This window comes from Malania oleifera, chromosome 8 (genome assembly GCF_029873635.1).
Source record: "Malania oleifera isolate guangnan ecotype guangnan chromosome 8, ASM2987363v1, whole genome shotgun sequence".
NCBI lineage: Eukaryota > Viridiplantae > Streptophyta > Magnoliopsida > Santalales > Ximeniaceae > Malania > Malania oleifera.
This window is the reverse complement of record NC_080424.1, coordinates 48,158,791-48,176,243: the sequence shown is the minus strand read 5'-3', so window position 1 is coordinate 48,176,243 and position 17,453 is coordinate 48,158,791. Positions and strand designations below refer to the sequence as shown.

Here is a 17,453-nt window from a genome sequence, read left to right as displayed (position 1 = left end):
CAAGTTGCTAATCTTATCTTTGTTTTTTGTGCTAATTTATTAACCCTTTCCCTTTTATCTTGTTCCAGTCTATTCCCTTGACCTACGTGAATTTGGTAAGAACTCATGATAATAAGATCTCACAAAATTTTACGCTAGTTGTTAGCTACCTAACACAACCCTACTCCATTATCCGGGCTTGGGGCCGTTTGTGTACAAAGAATCTGTGCTACACAGGTGAAGTACACGTTTGCATTTTTTTTTTTTTCGCAAACTAATTTCACATAAGACAATTTTCCAAGTCACGCCCTACAACTAACAAAAACCACATAGAAAATACGATGCATTAAAAAATTTTAAAGCATACAACTTTGGGTGTAATCCAAGCTAGACTAAAATTTTAAAAAAAACATGCAATACTACTTTTTGAAAAGTTTTGTATATTCTAAAACTTGCAAATGAAAAACACAAAAGTGCATATACTAAGCCTACAAATCAAAAACATAAAATCACCACTACTAACCAACTATTGGAAAAAATATAAATAATCATAATAAGAAAAGAAATAACAAGAGAGGAGAAGATCTCACCGGCAACTGAAACTAAAAAAGGTGATGACAACTACTTTGAAAAATACCATCATAAGTACCTTTGATGCAAGAAATTTTGATGTTGCTAATGAAAATCAATTCAACTAAAATTTAAGCAACGAGGGATTGCAAGAATTCTTCAAATCAAAATTCAAGATTCAAGTCCAAGAACAATGAAGAAACAAGATTCCTCAACCCATAAATCTTTATTGCTTCTTCATGATTTTAGCGCCGAAGAAACAAGAACCCTTGGATTTGTTTGAGTCGTTAATAGAAAATAAAGGAAAAGAAAGGAAATAAAGGAAGTTCAGAGAGCAGATCTGTTTGATTGGTGAGAAACAAAACCAAAAGAGAGAATGGAATGGAAATGAAAGAAAGAAAAAGAAAAGAAACCTTTAGAAGTAGAAGTAAAAGAAATAAAATAAGAGGAACTTAGTTGGTGAGGAATTTATTTAATTTTGTATATAATGAATCCAAAATTTAATATGAAACTGAGATTATTAGATTTAATTAAATGAATTTCCTTACGGACAAAACTGATGTAAGACACGAACAGGAAGTCAGCAAAAGAGAGAGATTGAATGATTTAAGGAGAGAAATAGAAAGAATAAAGAGAAGGGAAGGAGAAAAAAAGGAACTGCTGCTGGGCAGAAAGTGGCAACCGTCAATAGAACATATAACAGTATTAATAAAATTACCTGAACATATGGATAGGTGTTGGCTTCTGCACAATCACCAATAAGCATTGAATCACATTGTGAGGAGTTTTAAGCATTCTCTGCCTTTGACTGAACTTGAACAAGGCCCCTATAACAGTTTCTTGAATTCCCAGCTGAAATGCCCTATGAAATGATCCTACTCCTAGTATTCTTCCCCTTGTGGTTGGTACATAGAAATAAAGTAGAATTAATTGAAATAAAATCCAAAAGGAGGCAGTGATTATTATAAGTGTAATTATTATTTTTTTATTGTTGTTATTACTATTTTTAGTCTGGCCAGAATATGATTCCGCTGTTGATTCTTCAAACCAAACACAAGAATGCAATTCCATTCCTGAAATTTGACTCCATTCCAGTCCTAATTCCACAAACTAAACAGGGGATAAGAGCCTCTAACAAAGTGCCTTGAGAGACTGTTCTGCGCCTTCTGCCTCCATTAATTTCCCTCTCTTATTTTTTAAATAATAAAAAAATTGAACCAGCCCCCAAATTTTGTTTATTTGGATTTAGAACTCATGTTGAGCGTGTGAAATCCCCAAACACGTTGCTGCTCTAAACCTAATACATAGTATTAAGGGATTTAAATTTTCATTTAAATTAAGTGATGGCAGCCCACATTCAGTTCAGCATGGATCCGCCCCCAAAGCCAACAACACAGTTTACTATAAGCAACATAACATGCAGAAAAAAACTCATGAGGCCTCCAAGATGACAAAATAATAGTTAGTTGAAACTTCTTAAACAAGGGTAATCAACAGTATTTGCTAGTTAGCACTTTTGTTAGTAAATACCTGCATTTAAATTAAGGACCAAAAAAGTCAATATGCTTTTTATAAAAACACATGGGTACCAAAACCAGTTGCACTTCAGCATCATCAATCTTCAAAGAAAAGTAAAAATACCAAAAGTTTCAACCGAATAGACATTAAGAAGACATGAAGAAAACAATATTCAGGCAGAGAATATAAACAAATAATATCAGAGAATTGGTTAACAAGAAGCTCAAGTATATTGCAATATTCAAGTTGAACTATTTCCATAAATCAATAATACATTGTTGAAGTAAATAAGTAAAACATTGAAAAAAAATCACTAGCAAAAATTTTTCCATGCAATAATCAAGGAATCTTGTCCATACCAGTGTCTTAAGCTGTCTAGTACAAGTTCCATGACAACAGGATGGTTGCAGTTCAAAGTGTTCCCTGGAAAGCAACAAATTGCACATCTGAGGACACTTTAAATTCACGATGTTTATTCAAACATTCATTAGACACAACAAAAATATAAGCGCCAGTCATACTTTTTGCACTGCAGTCATCTTTAAAAGTTGACTCCTAGCCACACCAAGAAAAGTTACAAATGATGAGAAAATATCAACTGTAAATAACTGTAAGCATTAATTTTTTTTTTTCTCTAGAACACCTTTTATGGTAAATCAGATTGGAATCCAGGGTGAGAGCTTTGATTGTTCAATATTTTTATGTGTGACCAAAGCAATGGAGATAGGTGTTTGGAACACAGCATTGAAGTATTCCGATATGCTTTCCATTGCAACAGTGTACACTACGGAGAAAGAGGGATTTTTCTCAAGAGTTTCTGCCAATCTATCTGCCACCTAGTTTCTCTAGAGTTTCTGCTACCCTTTGCTAAGGCTCAGTTTACCTTATGGGGGCAGAATTGCAATCTTGCATCGTAATTTGGTCACTGCATCTCACTTCCAACACCTACTTAGTTTGGTGTGCAGCTTAAGACAAAATAGGCAAGTCAACCACCAATAAAGGGATTAGTTAAAAACCTGGTGTACAATAAAAAGATAGATTATATCTCTTGAATGATGCCATTGTTTCTTCTAATCCTTTTCTTAAAAATAATGGAGGACGTAGTAGCAAAATAAACTAATCTTATTTCTATTGGTCAAGCTGGAATCCAACAGCTTCAATGTATGAAATATTTTACCTTTGGCAATTCTTTGGAGCATTGGGAAAGAAAGAGATATTGAAGTAACAGAAGAGTGTCTTAAATTGTTTCTAGGCATATTGTCTTTGTATGCACATTTTTATTGCCAGAATCTGCATCTTGGGATTTTATGGGCAATGGTAGAAGTAATTAAGATCATAGACCTATACTGCATAGTGCAGTGCTAAACCATTCATGTACCCCTTGCATGTACTATAATTTCAATCTACCAAAAAATAATGCCTGAATGCAAACCAAAGTTTTACATGAGTAAATTTCAAATAGAAGTACAAGGAATAGCAATTAGAATGCATTGTTGTAGTTTTTTAAAAGTAGTGGAGAAAGTCAACATGACAATTTCTAAATGACAGAAACAAGCAAAATCAAAATGCCCACAAAGTAAACCAATTATATGCTAAGCAGAGGATTGTCAATGCATAGCACTCATACAATCATAAATTCTACACAGAAGGTGAGGAAATCGTTGAGAGAGAGAGAGAGAGTTGAATCACCACAGCCAGAGAAATTCAGCAGCTGGCCATTGTTGTTTAAATCAAGCATGTAATAAACCTGGAGAAGATTTTGTAAGAGGTGTCACTGAAAAGAAAATTCAACAAGAATAACAGATGCATGATTTCTGTCAATCACAAGCAAAGGATGATAATAGAAATGATCTTCTTCATTCAAATGAATATTTCAGCACTGGTGAAAAAGAAGCCAAATTCAAGCTAGAGTCCACACCCATCAGCTGACCACATTTTGATAAAGGTGATATATCGTTTGGTAACAGAGAGTAAGGTTGACATAAAATTTTTCATCAGAATTCAGAAATAAAGCTTCATAATTGGCCCCCATCCCCATTATAACTGGTATGTTAAAGCCTCATTCTCTTTATTGATCGGAATCAAAGAGAACATGTTGCTTGAGCTAAGTTCAAAATAAAACAAAACTTTGAATCCTTGACAATAGCAAATAGTAAAAGACCAGTGACCAAGTTCCAAAAAAGATAAAAATAACGAATTCCTGATCAGCTTATTCTCACGTAATTAAATATATCACTATCCTTTTTTCCTAAGTTCACAAAATATACAACCTCTTCTGAAAGTCTCCACTGAATTGTAGTCCCAACAAGAAGCTTAACATAATACTAAATTACTAATAGAATTGAAAATGTTCAAGAACACCCAAATAAACAATGTGAATTTACACAACACCAAACAACACATCATTGTTCTGCCCGAAAAGATCTTGAAAATCGTGGAAATCAGAGGTACGAGATTTTCAGCCATAAAAAAATATCACAACCAATAAACCAGAAAAAGACCAGCCCACTTTTGATGGACATTGTTAAACTTCATATACACTCCTTGCCACTGGTTAGAGCACATATATCTCTATTTTCCTCAGCTTTGCAAGACATTTATTCTGAGTTAGGAAAACTTTACACAGGATACCACACAGAGTGTGCAGTCTCACCAAAAACGACAAGATTCTAGAACAAGTTGAAGAAACAGAGGATGAAAATAAAGGTTACAGAGGTCCATTTTTGGAATAATTAAAAATGCTAAAAATACATACACGTTTGTGTGTATATATGTTTGTATGTGGTTCTGTTTATCAAGAGTTGAATCCTTACATAGGACGAAGGAGCTAAAATACCCTGAACTAGTGAAAACCTAACAATTCAGTTTCCTCCAATACTACATAAAAATTCTTTTCAACAAATCCAAACAAAATGGAGCGAGTGCATTCTTTCAACCTCTGCCTCATGATGTCAAAATAACAAGTTCCCATTCTCTACATTCAGTTAACACTTCAGTGGTTTCAAATGACATCTATAAGAAATTATTATATCTCTTATAAAACAGCAGCATGTGTTTAAACTTAAAAAGTTACTAAATCTACAACTATCTAAAAATTCTTAGATTAAAATTAAAAATATTAAACCATAACAGAAAAAATTAATTTACCTAGATGCCAGAAAGAGTAAATTTTTCAACGATGATATGAAAATAACCTTATTATCAATGCCACGAAATGAAGTGGTATAAGGATTCTCATCATCAGCCTCATTAGTATGGTTATAGACAACATCCAAAATGACCTGATAAATAGTAGAAACATTACCATAATATCATGATAAGCACTTAAAACTTTCAATGACAGGTAAGTCATTGTGTTACACAGAGAGAATAGGCATTTTTAATTCTAAAGGAAGAAAAGACAGCTACCTCAATTCCAGCATCATGCAAGGCTTTAACCATTTCTTTGAACTCCAGGGCGGCATTAACAGGTCCTCCACCAGCGCTAGCATAGCGACTCATGGGGGCAAAGAAATTTATTGTTGAATAGCCCCATGTGTTAATCTTTGAAGTTCAAAAATACCAAAGAACACGATATAAATGACAATTAACCAAACAAATTTTTTTTCTTAGAAAGACCGTAGACGATACATTGCTAGAATGAATTTACCTAAAATAAATATTAAAAATGGGTTCACTTTCAATCTATTCCAATTACAGAACAATGATTTAGGAGATAGCAAGACTTCACAACAATGCACATGACCATGTGGAAAATAATTTCAGATCTTGATGCTTAGAGCTTATTGTTGCCTCACTGGTGGTAAATTTCCTCCATTAGTTGCTTCTTATACTTATGTTGATGCATTTTATTGTCCTTCTAGAACAGCCATCAAAACAAAAATGCATAGTCAACTCTTCATGCCTTGTGCATTAGAATTTGTCAAAGAAAAACCCGCTATGAATAAAATGTGTGAGTTACAACACTTTTTCTCAGATGCAGTATTTCCTTTTAACTGTAAAGTCTTAAACTCTCATTAGAACCCACTACAATACCTCCTGTTTGGTGCTTTTGTTTCTTCTTTATGTTTAGCCTTATGTCATAACACATCTACAATGCACAAGTGACACATGACAAGAACAAAACAAAACAAGATTTCTGAACTTATTCAATCTTTTGTGCTTTTATAGTTCTTTGGCTTGAGAATATTATGGTCATTCATATCAAGGTCTTAAATTTAGATTTCGGATCAAATTTTGAAGCTCCAAAAGTATAGAAATTTCGACGGAAATTTCAATTTCAATGTCAATTTTGATTTCAATTTGAAAAAATAACGGAAATCAGTAGTAAAGTGTGGAATTTTTTTGTGAAACTTTAGAAATGGTTCACAGACGTAATAATGTAAGTTTTAGGACTAATATAGTTACAAGTTAAATACATCTAGGTTGTGTATGAGGTGGAAAAGTTGTAATATTGCATGTGTACCAAAAGTTTTTGTAAGATAACTGCATTAAACATATTTAGTTCATACAAATGAAATTCATAAAACATTTAAATATTATTTATTATACAAATAATGATAATTTAGACATAAATGGTTAAATAAAATGTTGTTGTAAGTTTGTTTTTTCCTATAATTTCAAAAGAACTTGTAATAATCTTTTGTTTCAATATAAATAAATAAAATAATTAAGAGAGAAATTTCACTTCACTCCTAAATCTCTCATTTTAATTTTGAGGAAATTCTATTGCATAATTAGTATTTCGACCAGTTTTGCTAAAATTTCGAGATTTCGATAAATTTTGGATGATTCGTTGAGATTTCGATGGAAATTATGCAAGATGGAAATCGACCACCATTTCGATTTCGAGGGTGACGGAAACCAGAAATTTCAACTATTTTGTGGAAATTTAAGACCATGATTCATATCACATTCCTGTGAAGCATGGCAACAAAACTGGGACATGTATGCCTCTTTACATCAAATATCTAATTTAAGGTTAAGATAATTATTTAAAATAAATTAGGTAATAAAAAGCCAAGTATGTGCCTAGAAAGTGCTCCACATGCCAAATAAGGGGGGAAAAGTCATACATGATTTTTTAAGTGTGGTCCATATTTGGCAATAATTGTGGGGCAGAAAAATACAAATTAAAATTTCAATGTACTCCGACAGATGTTACTGCCTGGCTCAGAATTATAAATTCTCACATTTTCAGCAAATTGAAATGATTCCAACAGATGCTGCGGCATGAATCAGAATTATTCTCATATTTTCATCCATTAAAATATTTTAAGTAATTGAAAATTCTTACCCAGTTAGCAAATTGCATTAAACCTTCAAATTACTCAGAGGGGACTCATTTCCCTACCTAGAAAAAAACACATTTTGATAACAAAATTCAGGAAAGAATTGACCGCCCCCACTTAGCTGTAGGGCTTGGTCTCTCCATTACAGGCTTAGTAGTCCACAATATCCTCAAAAACTCTTGGCATTGGCCTAGACGAAGCTCAGCATCCCTCCTAGCCATCAAGTCTTTAAGCAGTCTCTTCTGATCCAACTACTGAAGACACCCTTATCTGGAATATCAGCCCACTAGGCACTTTCACATTGCCCCAGCCAGGAACTTTTTGAGGAAGAAGCTTCTCACAGCTCCTTGGCAAACGCTATTTGGTTCAAAAATTTCATCCCTAAGCCTGTCACCACCGTCTGCCTGGCTCACCATTCTAAACCACTTATCAACTCTTGACAGACTTATCAAATGAAGAACCACCAAAAACATCAACTGCCCCCATTTGCAACTCAGCAAATGAGTCAAGGAATTACCTCTTCTTCAGCTACTCTTACTCAAGTGATCCATACATCAAGGCCTCCACGGCTCCATTTCCCTCAATGTTCACATTCAAATAGTGATTGGGACACTGAACTCTCCTAGACGTCTTCCCTTGGGAATTTAAATCACAGTTCCTCACTTCCTCTCAAGTCTGCAAACTCTTCTGGTCAACCTCTATCCACCAAATGTGGAGATGCAGGAACTCTAAGCTTCATGACAAATTATCTCCAGACATTAATCAAGCTAATAATAATGTTGTCTTCAATATTAAAGCTAGAATGGGTTGTGGACCTAAACCTATGTACTTGAAGGTCTGGCATTCATCACTGTACAATTTCTCTGTTTCTTGAAGGCCCCTGCCTTTCCACTTGTATTGCTTCTTCATATAATAAATTCTTCTCTCCTTTTTCGAAAAAAAAAAATGAATAAAAATAAAAACACAAGAGTAGGGTGTACAAAAATTACCCGAAACCGGACTGAAATAACTTTCAGTCGATTTTTCAGTTTTTGATTTTGGCTACAGTTTTCAAAATAAAAAATTTTGGTTTTCAATTTTTGGTTTCTAATAGATAACTGAACTGAAAAACCAAATTACTTAATAATAAATGAATATAAATGAATTCTGACATATAATACACGTCAAAATCTGGTTGTGCATATATATTATTATGTTCAACAATTATGATTTATTTAAAATTGAATTTTAATATTAAAGTGTAATTTCAATTTTTAAATTTATATTTTAAAATTCTAATTCAAATAAAACAATGAGGGAGAGGTTTTATAAGGTGAGGAGGCTCCCCCTCCCTCACAAATTTTCAATGTGTGACAAAGATTCAAGGAGGCACAACTGGACAAATCAACTGCCGCCTCTTACCTGGTGCTTGCAGTAGCTCCCATCTTAGTCCCACGTCAGAACTGTGTAAAAAGTCCAGACTTTCTTCTCCTCATAAATTTTATTTGCCCCCTTCACACGCCAAAATGCAGCTTGGCCTGCATATTTCTATGAGCGGGCCAACACAATTTATTGAGGGCAGTTCAGAAATAAAATTTATGCCCAAGTTTAATAATTTATGTTGGTTCAGTAATCTGTTAAAAACCAAACTGAACCGGGAAACCATTTTCTTCGTTGAAAAACCATCAGTTTCAGTTCAATGTTTATTCAATATTTTAGAAAAACAAGTTTTTTGGTCAGTTTACTGTATTGTTCAAAACTGACCTGTACCGAACAGAATACACCCCTACAAGAGAGAATAACCCCTCATGAGTGACAAACAGCAAACGTTATACATCACTTTTTGCAAAAATGTAGAACAATCTCAAACAAAGGATGTTAATAATCCAAGAAAGGTGCATATACTAAACTTCCAAATCCCATGAATTTTTAATTCCAAAAATAATAAATATTGAATTGAAATCCCCATCAACAAAATTTATCAGCCCAGCTGGCCATTTATCTTACTTCCTAGTTGTTAAGTATGCAAATAAATAATAACAATATCTTCCTCCCAAGTTGGTTTTAAATTATCAACAAATGAAACCTAGATCAACTAACCTTAGGATCAAATGAAAACGATAACACAAGCTATGGTTCATAAATCAAAATAACAACCAGGTAGTCAACAAATTCAACTACTAAGACTTGCAAATCAATTCAATCTCAAGTAATTTATCAGCCCAGCTGGCCATTTATCTTACTTCCTAGTTGTTAAGTATGCAAATAAATAATAACAATATCTTCCTCCCAAGTTGGGTTTAAATTATCAACAAATGAAACCTAGATCAACTAACCTTAGGATCAAATGAAAACGATAACACAAGCTATGGTTCATAAATCAAAATAACAACCAGGTAGTCAACAAATTCAACTACTAAGACTTGCAAATCAATTCAATCTCAAGTAAATAACTAGATTGTTTTACCAATGACTTTAAAAACAAATAATTTTCTAAAATTCAATGAAAATGTGACAATTTGTATGATGTTATGCTATTTTAATGCCACCAGCATATACTCCAATTTTTCAAAAGAAAATATCCAAAATCTTCTGGTTTTTCATATAGTCTGAGGGAGTGATGCAAGTTAGGTATATAGATTTATGATTTTTTATCTAATAAATGTTATACTCAACAATACACCCAATTCAATTAACACTACCAGATACAATCACACACTAAATCCAAAAAATAATAATAATAATAATTACATAATAAATTAACTTTCAAATTACAAAATCTTCTAAAAACAAGTTATTGATTGCCAACATTTAAAGAATGTGTCATTGGACATCTCAATTTTTAATGTGTCAGGAAAAAATTAATCATGGTAGTCAGTAGTGCAGCACCCATGATAATCAGAAACAAAAATGAATAAATAAATAAATAAATATATATATAAATATTCTTCCCTAAGATTGTTGGAAAAATGAATCTAAAAATAGGATGCGATAAACAAAAGCTGAAAAAACTCATTAGTTGAAGCGTGCATAGCACTGCCCTTGGGGAAGATTTCGCCTCTCCAATATGGTGCAAACGGCTTGTTGGCGTCTACCCCAACGATACTACAACCCTTCCAATTGGTGTGCACTCACCAATAAGGAGATAAAAACAACACTGCTTGGTTAACCCAGACAAATAAAAATTATCGTAGGAAAAGACACCACGGATGATTCAACAACAAAAGAAGTTCCAGAGAGAAAAGTATATAGAAGGAAGAAGAACAAAATAATAGCAAATAACGTTCTCAAAATATATCTAGCCTCAAAATATATATATATATATATATATACACAAATTACTATTAAAAAACGGTCAACAACGATCATAAAACGGTTAACAACAACGGTCACAAAACGTTTAATATCAAAAGTCACAAAATGGTCAACAAAACATTTAATAACAAGAAGTCATAAACATTCTTATAGCTATTAATAAAATTAAATAAATAATTTAAATGACCGTTAGAGGAGAGCAGTAAAGGCTTTTGAAATACTTTTACATAAAATCCCAACAATTGCTACAACATGCCTTGCTCTCAAAGTTCTTGTTATTCACAAATGCTGCTGGAGTTAAAAGCACTGCCTGCAGCAGCCTGGTGAGCTAATGCATTTTTGTACTGCCTCGCAAATTCCTGCGTACCCCTTGACTTTTGCAAGCCCAAATAAAATGGGGCCCTTGCTTTTGGGTTTTAATAATTGTGTTTCCTTAAGCCCCCCAAGGGAAAGACCTTTGTAGGCCTCCACAAAGGGATATTCGACCTCACTTTGGTTTCTCTGAAACAGCCAGCACTCTTATCCTTAAATCTCAAAGCCTTTCCATCATTCGGTCGACTGTTGTCTTCAAATCTCCATGCCCTACCATTTTTGAGCCAACTGAAATGGGTTATAAATGAGGTGCTGTTTTGATTTCCTTCTATATTACTTGCCCTGCTATTGGTCATGGAATTTGAAATGCATCCCAAAGAGGAAAGTGATCTTCCTGGTCAAATCACATTATCCTCACCTTGATCAAAATGTCCATTTTCTACAACCTTTCTTCCCTTGGCTTTCCTCCTTGGCTCTCTGTACTTGCCACCAAAACAGAATCCTACTCTCATAAAGACAGCATGCCAATGACCTGTGATGTGCTTTTTCCGCTTCCTGACTTCTTGGTGCATGTTTGTAGAGCCAAAACCGAGGCATCCCAACTGCAGTACGCCCATTGGCACATCTTTGATAGACTGATATGACTGCAACACTCTGCACCGTCCATCATCATTTCCCAAAAGTTCCTTCCATTCCAATGCCTCGCTGTCTGAGACGCAAATCATTTAGATTGCACTCTAATTTGAAATATTTTCAGGAGAGGGGAAACGACCATAGCCATTTACTCTCAAGTGAATGGGTACCCAAAAAGTTTTCACCCAAGTATTCACCACTTTGTGAAAAGAAAAGTGTACCTCCACCAATAACCAGCCTCACCTTGACTGAAAACGTGATAAAGAAAAACATGGATTATTTTCCTGTAATGAAGAAAAATTTGCCTTTTTCCTGAAATGAAAACTATTTTTTGTTAATATCAGAACTGATCTCCGCAATGAATCCATAGGAAGACATCGTAGGCCATAATATTATAAATGAAACTACTTTTCGAGATTGAGCAAAAGTATAGAACATGACCATGAGATTGATAAACAATGAGAACTGGTCTCCTCAATGAATCCATAGGAAGACACCGTGCAAGTGTTAGGACATAATATTATAAATGAATCTATTATTCATGATTGAGCAAAAGTATAGAACATGACTACAAGATTGATAAACAATGCTAAAGTCACATGCAGAGAACAATTTTACATAATTTTATGTACGTACCGACATCCATGGGGAAGAGGGATAATCCACCATAACCACAGAGAAATTACAAGAGCACAACACCAAAACAAGACATAGAATCTAAGCCCCCAAAACAAAATCGCTTCACCACTCCCTGGTGTCTAATAGGGTGTTTCCTCACTCTTCCTGCATCTTTTAACCCTGCAAAACTGCTCGAAAGTCGCCAAAATCATTGAAGGCAACCATATCAGGAATAATAAATTCCACAAACGCAATCTTACTCATGTATTCAGTTTTGAACTAACAGTTTTGCCCACCCTGAATTGCTTAACCATTGCAGTTTCCAACTCCAAAGTTTATTCCTGGATTCTTAGGGCGTAGATGTCAATTTTGGCACAGCCTTTATGTTGTAAAACCCCTGTCGCAAATACAACTGATTGCAAATCGACTGACCTCTCCTCCTTTTGATGGGCACTATGGTGGACCGAGTCTTAAAAATCCCTTGCAAATTCCAGATGGGCCAATCACAAGGTCAAGAGCTAAGAAGATCAAAGAAGCAATGCAAGGATTGGTGCAATCCACTTGAGCCGAGTTTGCAAATTTATCAAGAAAGACCCCAACATTCAAGATGGGCTTGATAGAAGAGGAACCAGCTTTAATCCATGTGATACAAGCTATAGAGGGGGGGGGGGGCATAGCCTAGTGGTTTAGTGTAGACTCTTTATTTCAATAATTATAGGTGTGTGAGCCTATTTAACCATTAGGTAGGCTTCTTTTATTAGTTATAGGCGTGTAGTTTAGGGTGTTGTTACGTTATTTGAATTTGAATATGAATTTGAATTTGAAAGGAGGGATTTAAAAACAGACTTGTAGCAGCATTCTCCCCAAGTTGAACGTGAATAAAGTTTTCTCCATAGAGAATTTTCAGTTTTCTCTACTTGTTATTGAATGAACTAAGAACTTATCAAAGGTCAAACCTTTGTGGCGTTCTCACCAAATCTAGGTTCTTGAAACAACATTTCAACAAGTCTAAATCATCTTGACTTGATTCTTGGCGTTCTTGGGTAAGTTTTCAATTTGTTTGTGTGTTCAAGGGATTCCGATCTCACGGGTTCACATCATTTGGTATCAGGGCTCAGGCTCCAAATCAGGTCTGATTTATCCTTTTTAATTCCTGCATTTGGTTTTTTTTTGTCTTAGGCGTGTTCTAGGGTTTTCTATTTTGATATGCGATTCCTTCTTCATTCTTGCTAATTTCGTGTGATTGAATTCAGATCTGTGATTTTCACAATTGATTACTCGTGTTCTTGATTCAAGAATTCAAATCTACGAATTATTTCATTGATTGCATGAATCTTTTCTTTAATTTCCGGATCTAAAATTTCCAGATCCATAATCTTTGCTTTGATTCCTTCTTTTTCCGTTTCTTGTTGTTGAAATCAGATCAATCTTTTTTGGAAATTTTCGGATTCTGTATATTAAAAAGAAAAAAAAGAGAGAGAGAGAGAAATTTCAAAAATGGCTGTTTGATATACTATGCAATCCAAAAATTGAAGTGATTTGGTGTTGATTGATCTTTATCTTCAAAGGGATCGAATCGATCATCTTTAGTATCTTGTTTCCTAATTGCTCTTTTTCCTCATACAAAATAAAACTGCTATCTGATAGCCTAGGATCTTCTTGTGATTTTATTCCTTTCTTGTTTATTGAATCTATTTCTGGTTGGAATAATACAAGGCTGTGTATTGATTTAGTTCAACTAGTTCTTAAAGAACTTGAAAAGGAAAACGGGTGAGGTAAAAGGCAAGAGTGGGTGAGAATAGTATTGGAAGGCCAAAAGAGTGAAACACGAGTGGAGTGACAATATTTGAGTGTAAACACGTAAGGGAGTGTGTGAGGTTTTACCCCTAAAATTCTTGTTTTGCAGCGCACTAAAAATGTCTCATAAGAGTGACTCAACACCTAAGGAGGAGGCGAATAATTTATTCTTTGTGTTGCAGGCCATGCAACAACAATTTGAACGGTTGAATTTGGTGTTGGGGGAGGTGAGGGATAGGATGGATCAGCAAAAGGTAGCGACTAGAAATCTGCAAGTTGGGCGATACAGGAGGTGACGTGAACCTAGCATTGAAAATGAGTATGAGAACGAAGAATAGGATGAGAAGGACATAGCATCTGAAGTTGGAATGGGTGGAATGGGCAGACCTAGAGGAGGTAGGCGTCGAAGAGGACCTAGGAGAAATCCAAGGGACCGAGATGGGGTAGATAGAAACCTTGCGAGCATCAAAATGAAAATACCATCTTTCCAATGTAGGAACAACCCAGAAGTCTATTTAGAATGGGAGAAGAAAATAGAGTTTATTTTTTATTGTCACGATTATTCAGAGGAGAAGAAGGTGAAGCTAGCGGTAATTGAGTTCACTGATTATGCAATTATTTGGTGGGATCAATTAGTGACCAATAGAAGGAGGCATCATGAGAGGCCTGTAGAAACATGGGGTGAGTTGAAAGCTCTCATGAGGCGGAGATTTGCAGCTAGCCACTACTATAAAGACCTCTACCAAAAAGTACAAAATTTCACACAAGGTTCTAGGAGTGTAGAGGATACCATAAGGAGATGGAGGTGCTATGATTCGGGCTAATGTAGAAGAGGATCGGGAGGCCACAATGGCCAGATTTTTAAGTGGTTTGAATAGGAACATAGCCAATGTAGTTGAGTTGCAGCATTATGTGGACATAGAAGACATGGTGCACAAGGCTATGAAGGTAGAGAGGCAGTTAAAGAGAAAGGAGGCAGCAAGGTATACTTCAGTTTCTAACACTCCCCCAAAGTGGGATAGAAATGATCGAGCTGTAGTAAAGGGGAAGGCCGAACCACCTAAGGGAAAAGATGAGGGAACTAGCAAGAACAAACCAAAGGTAGATTTCCAACCTTCAAGGAATCGAGATATTAAATGTTTTAAATGTTTGGGTTCAGGACACATCACGTCTCAATGTCCAAACAAGTGGGAGATGCATATGCGTGACAATGGGGAGGTGATGACTGAGAGTGAGGACGACAATGATGAGATGCCAGAGTTGGTCGAAGCTAGTGATGATGATCGAGTGGAATATCCCATAAACGGTGAATCTCTTGTTGCCAAGTGTGTTCTCAATACGCAAATTAAGGTACATGAAATGGAGCAGCAAAGAGAGAGCATATTTCATACTAGATGTTATGTAAACAAAAAGGTGTGCAGTATAATTATAGACAGGGGAAGTTGCACCAATGTAGTACCACCCTAGTTGAGAAGTTGAGCTTACTCCTTTAACCCCAAAACAGGTCTATAAGGACCAACTGAAGCTGAAAAGTGAAATTGAGCTAAAAAGAAAGGGTGAGGCCGAAACAAAAGAAAGAAAAATGAGAGAAAATAAAAATGAGGGTGAGGCCAAAACCTCAAGAAAAAGAGAGAATGAAAAAGAAAATAGAGAGGTGGCTGAGAATGAAAAAAAAAAAAGTGGAGCCACGAGAGAGAGAAAGAGAGTGAAAAAGAAAATAGAGAGGTGGCTGAGAATAAAAAAAAAAAACGAGTGGAGCCATGAGAGAGAAAAGAAAGAGAACCTGCAGAGAGAAAAGAAAATACAAAGATGAGTTTTTATGCAAAGGAGAGTGAGGTTAAGAGGGCCTTCTTAGCAAACCATCCTATGATTTTTCTTGTTTACAAAGAATCTTATCTTAATCATGATGAAACTAACCAATCTCTTCCTAGTTTGGCTATTTCTTTGTTGCAAGGGTTCGAAGATGTATTTCTGGAGGAGATGCCGAGTGGGTTGCTGCCCATTATAGGCATTGAGAATCAAATTGATTTTGTACTTGGAGCCGTTACTCCAAACGGACCAGCCCATAGGAGCAATCCGGAGGAGACAAAGGAGCTTCAAGGGCAAGTTCAAGATTTGATGAGCAAGGGGTACATGAGAGAGAGCATGAGCCCATGTGCAGTACTAGTGCTACTAGTGCCAAAGAAGGATGGGACTTGGAGGATGTGCGTTGATTGCAGAGCGGTCAACAATATTAAGGTAAAATATCGTCATCCCATTCCTAAATTAGATGATATGTTTGATGAATTGCATAGCTCATGTATTTTCAGTAAAATAGATCTTAAAAGTGGATACCATCAAATTAAAATGAAAGAGGGAGATAAATGGAAAACTGCTTTAAAGATTAAATATGGACTTTATGAATGGTTGGTTATGCCATTTGGACTTACAAATGCACCTACTACGTTCATGAGATTAATGAACCATGTATTACGTGCATTCATAGGCAAATTTGTAGTTGTGTACTTTGATGATATCCTAGTGTACCGCAAGAACTTAGATGAACATATTGAGCATTTGAGATGTGCGTTCAATGTGTTGAGATGTGAAAAGTTGTGTGCTAATTTTAAGAAATGTATATTTTGCATGGAAAAAGTTGTTTTTCTTGGTTATGTTGTCAAGGCCATCAAGGAGTGGCCAATGCCTAAAGGCTCACTGAGGTAAGAAGCTTTCATGGTTTAGCTAGCTTTTATAGGTGTTTTGTTAAGGATTTTAGCACCATTGCTGCACCACTCACTAAAATAATTAAAAAAAGTGTTGGATTTCATTGGGGGATTGATCAAGCAAATGCATTTGCTACTATTAAAGAAAGGTTACGTTCTACACCTATGTTAGCATTACATGACTTTAACAAAACTTTTGAGATTGAATGTGAAAACCTCAAGAATAGGAATTGGAGCCATTTTGATGCAGGATAGGCGGCCCATAGCTTTCCTCAGTGAGAAGCTAAGTGGGGCGGCCTTGAATTACCCCACTTATGACAAAGAACTTTATGCTATTGTTTGCGCTCTAGAGACATGGCAGCACCACCTTTGGCCTAAGGAGTTTGTGATCCACACAGATCATGAATCATTGAAACATCTCAAGGGTCAAGGTAAATTAAATAAGAGACATGCTAGATAGATGGAATACATCGAGACATTTCCTTATGTCATTCGTTAAAAGCAAGGTCAAGGGAACATTGTTGTTGATGCTTTATCACAGAGGTATGTACTTCATACTTCTATGAGTGCTAAAATGCTTGGGTTTGAATATGTGAAAGACGTGTATGCCAATGACGCTGATTTTTTTATGTGTATATGGCGTGTGATAAAGCGGAATTTGGTAAGTTTTACAAGCATGATCGTAATTTGATTCAAGAAAGCAAATTGTGTGTACCAAATTGTTCAATGCGTGAATTAT

At 35.2% G+C, this 17,453-nt stretch overlaps 1 protein-coding gene across 2 annotated transcripts in view; it reads right to left on the bottom strand.

Moving 5' to 3' along the window:
* The window catches only part of LOC131161699 (isoamylase 3, chloroplastic), a 116,129-nt gene that overhangs the window by 78,798 nt on the left and 19,878 nt on the right, over positions 1-17,453 (bottom strand). For both annotated transcript variants that reach the window (XM_058117642.1, XM_058117643.1), the window contains exons 9-12: positions 5,476-5,610; positions 5,262-5,348; positions 3,757-3,814; positions 2,427-2,490 (exon numbers count right to left, since the gene is read on the bottom strand). In XM_058117642.1, the coding sequence (XP_057973625.1) occupies positions 2,427-2,490; positions 3,757-3,814; positions 5,262-5,348; positions 5,476-5,610 (344 nt within the window). The remainder of the gene's footprint in view (positions 1-2,426; positions 2,491-3,756; positions 3,815-5,261; positions 5,349-5,475; positions 5,611-17,453) is intronic.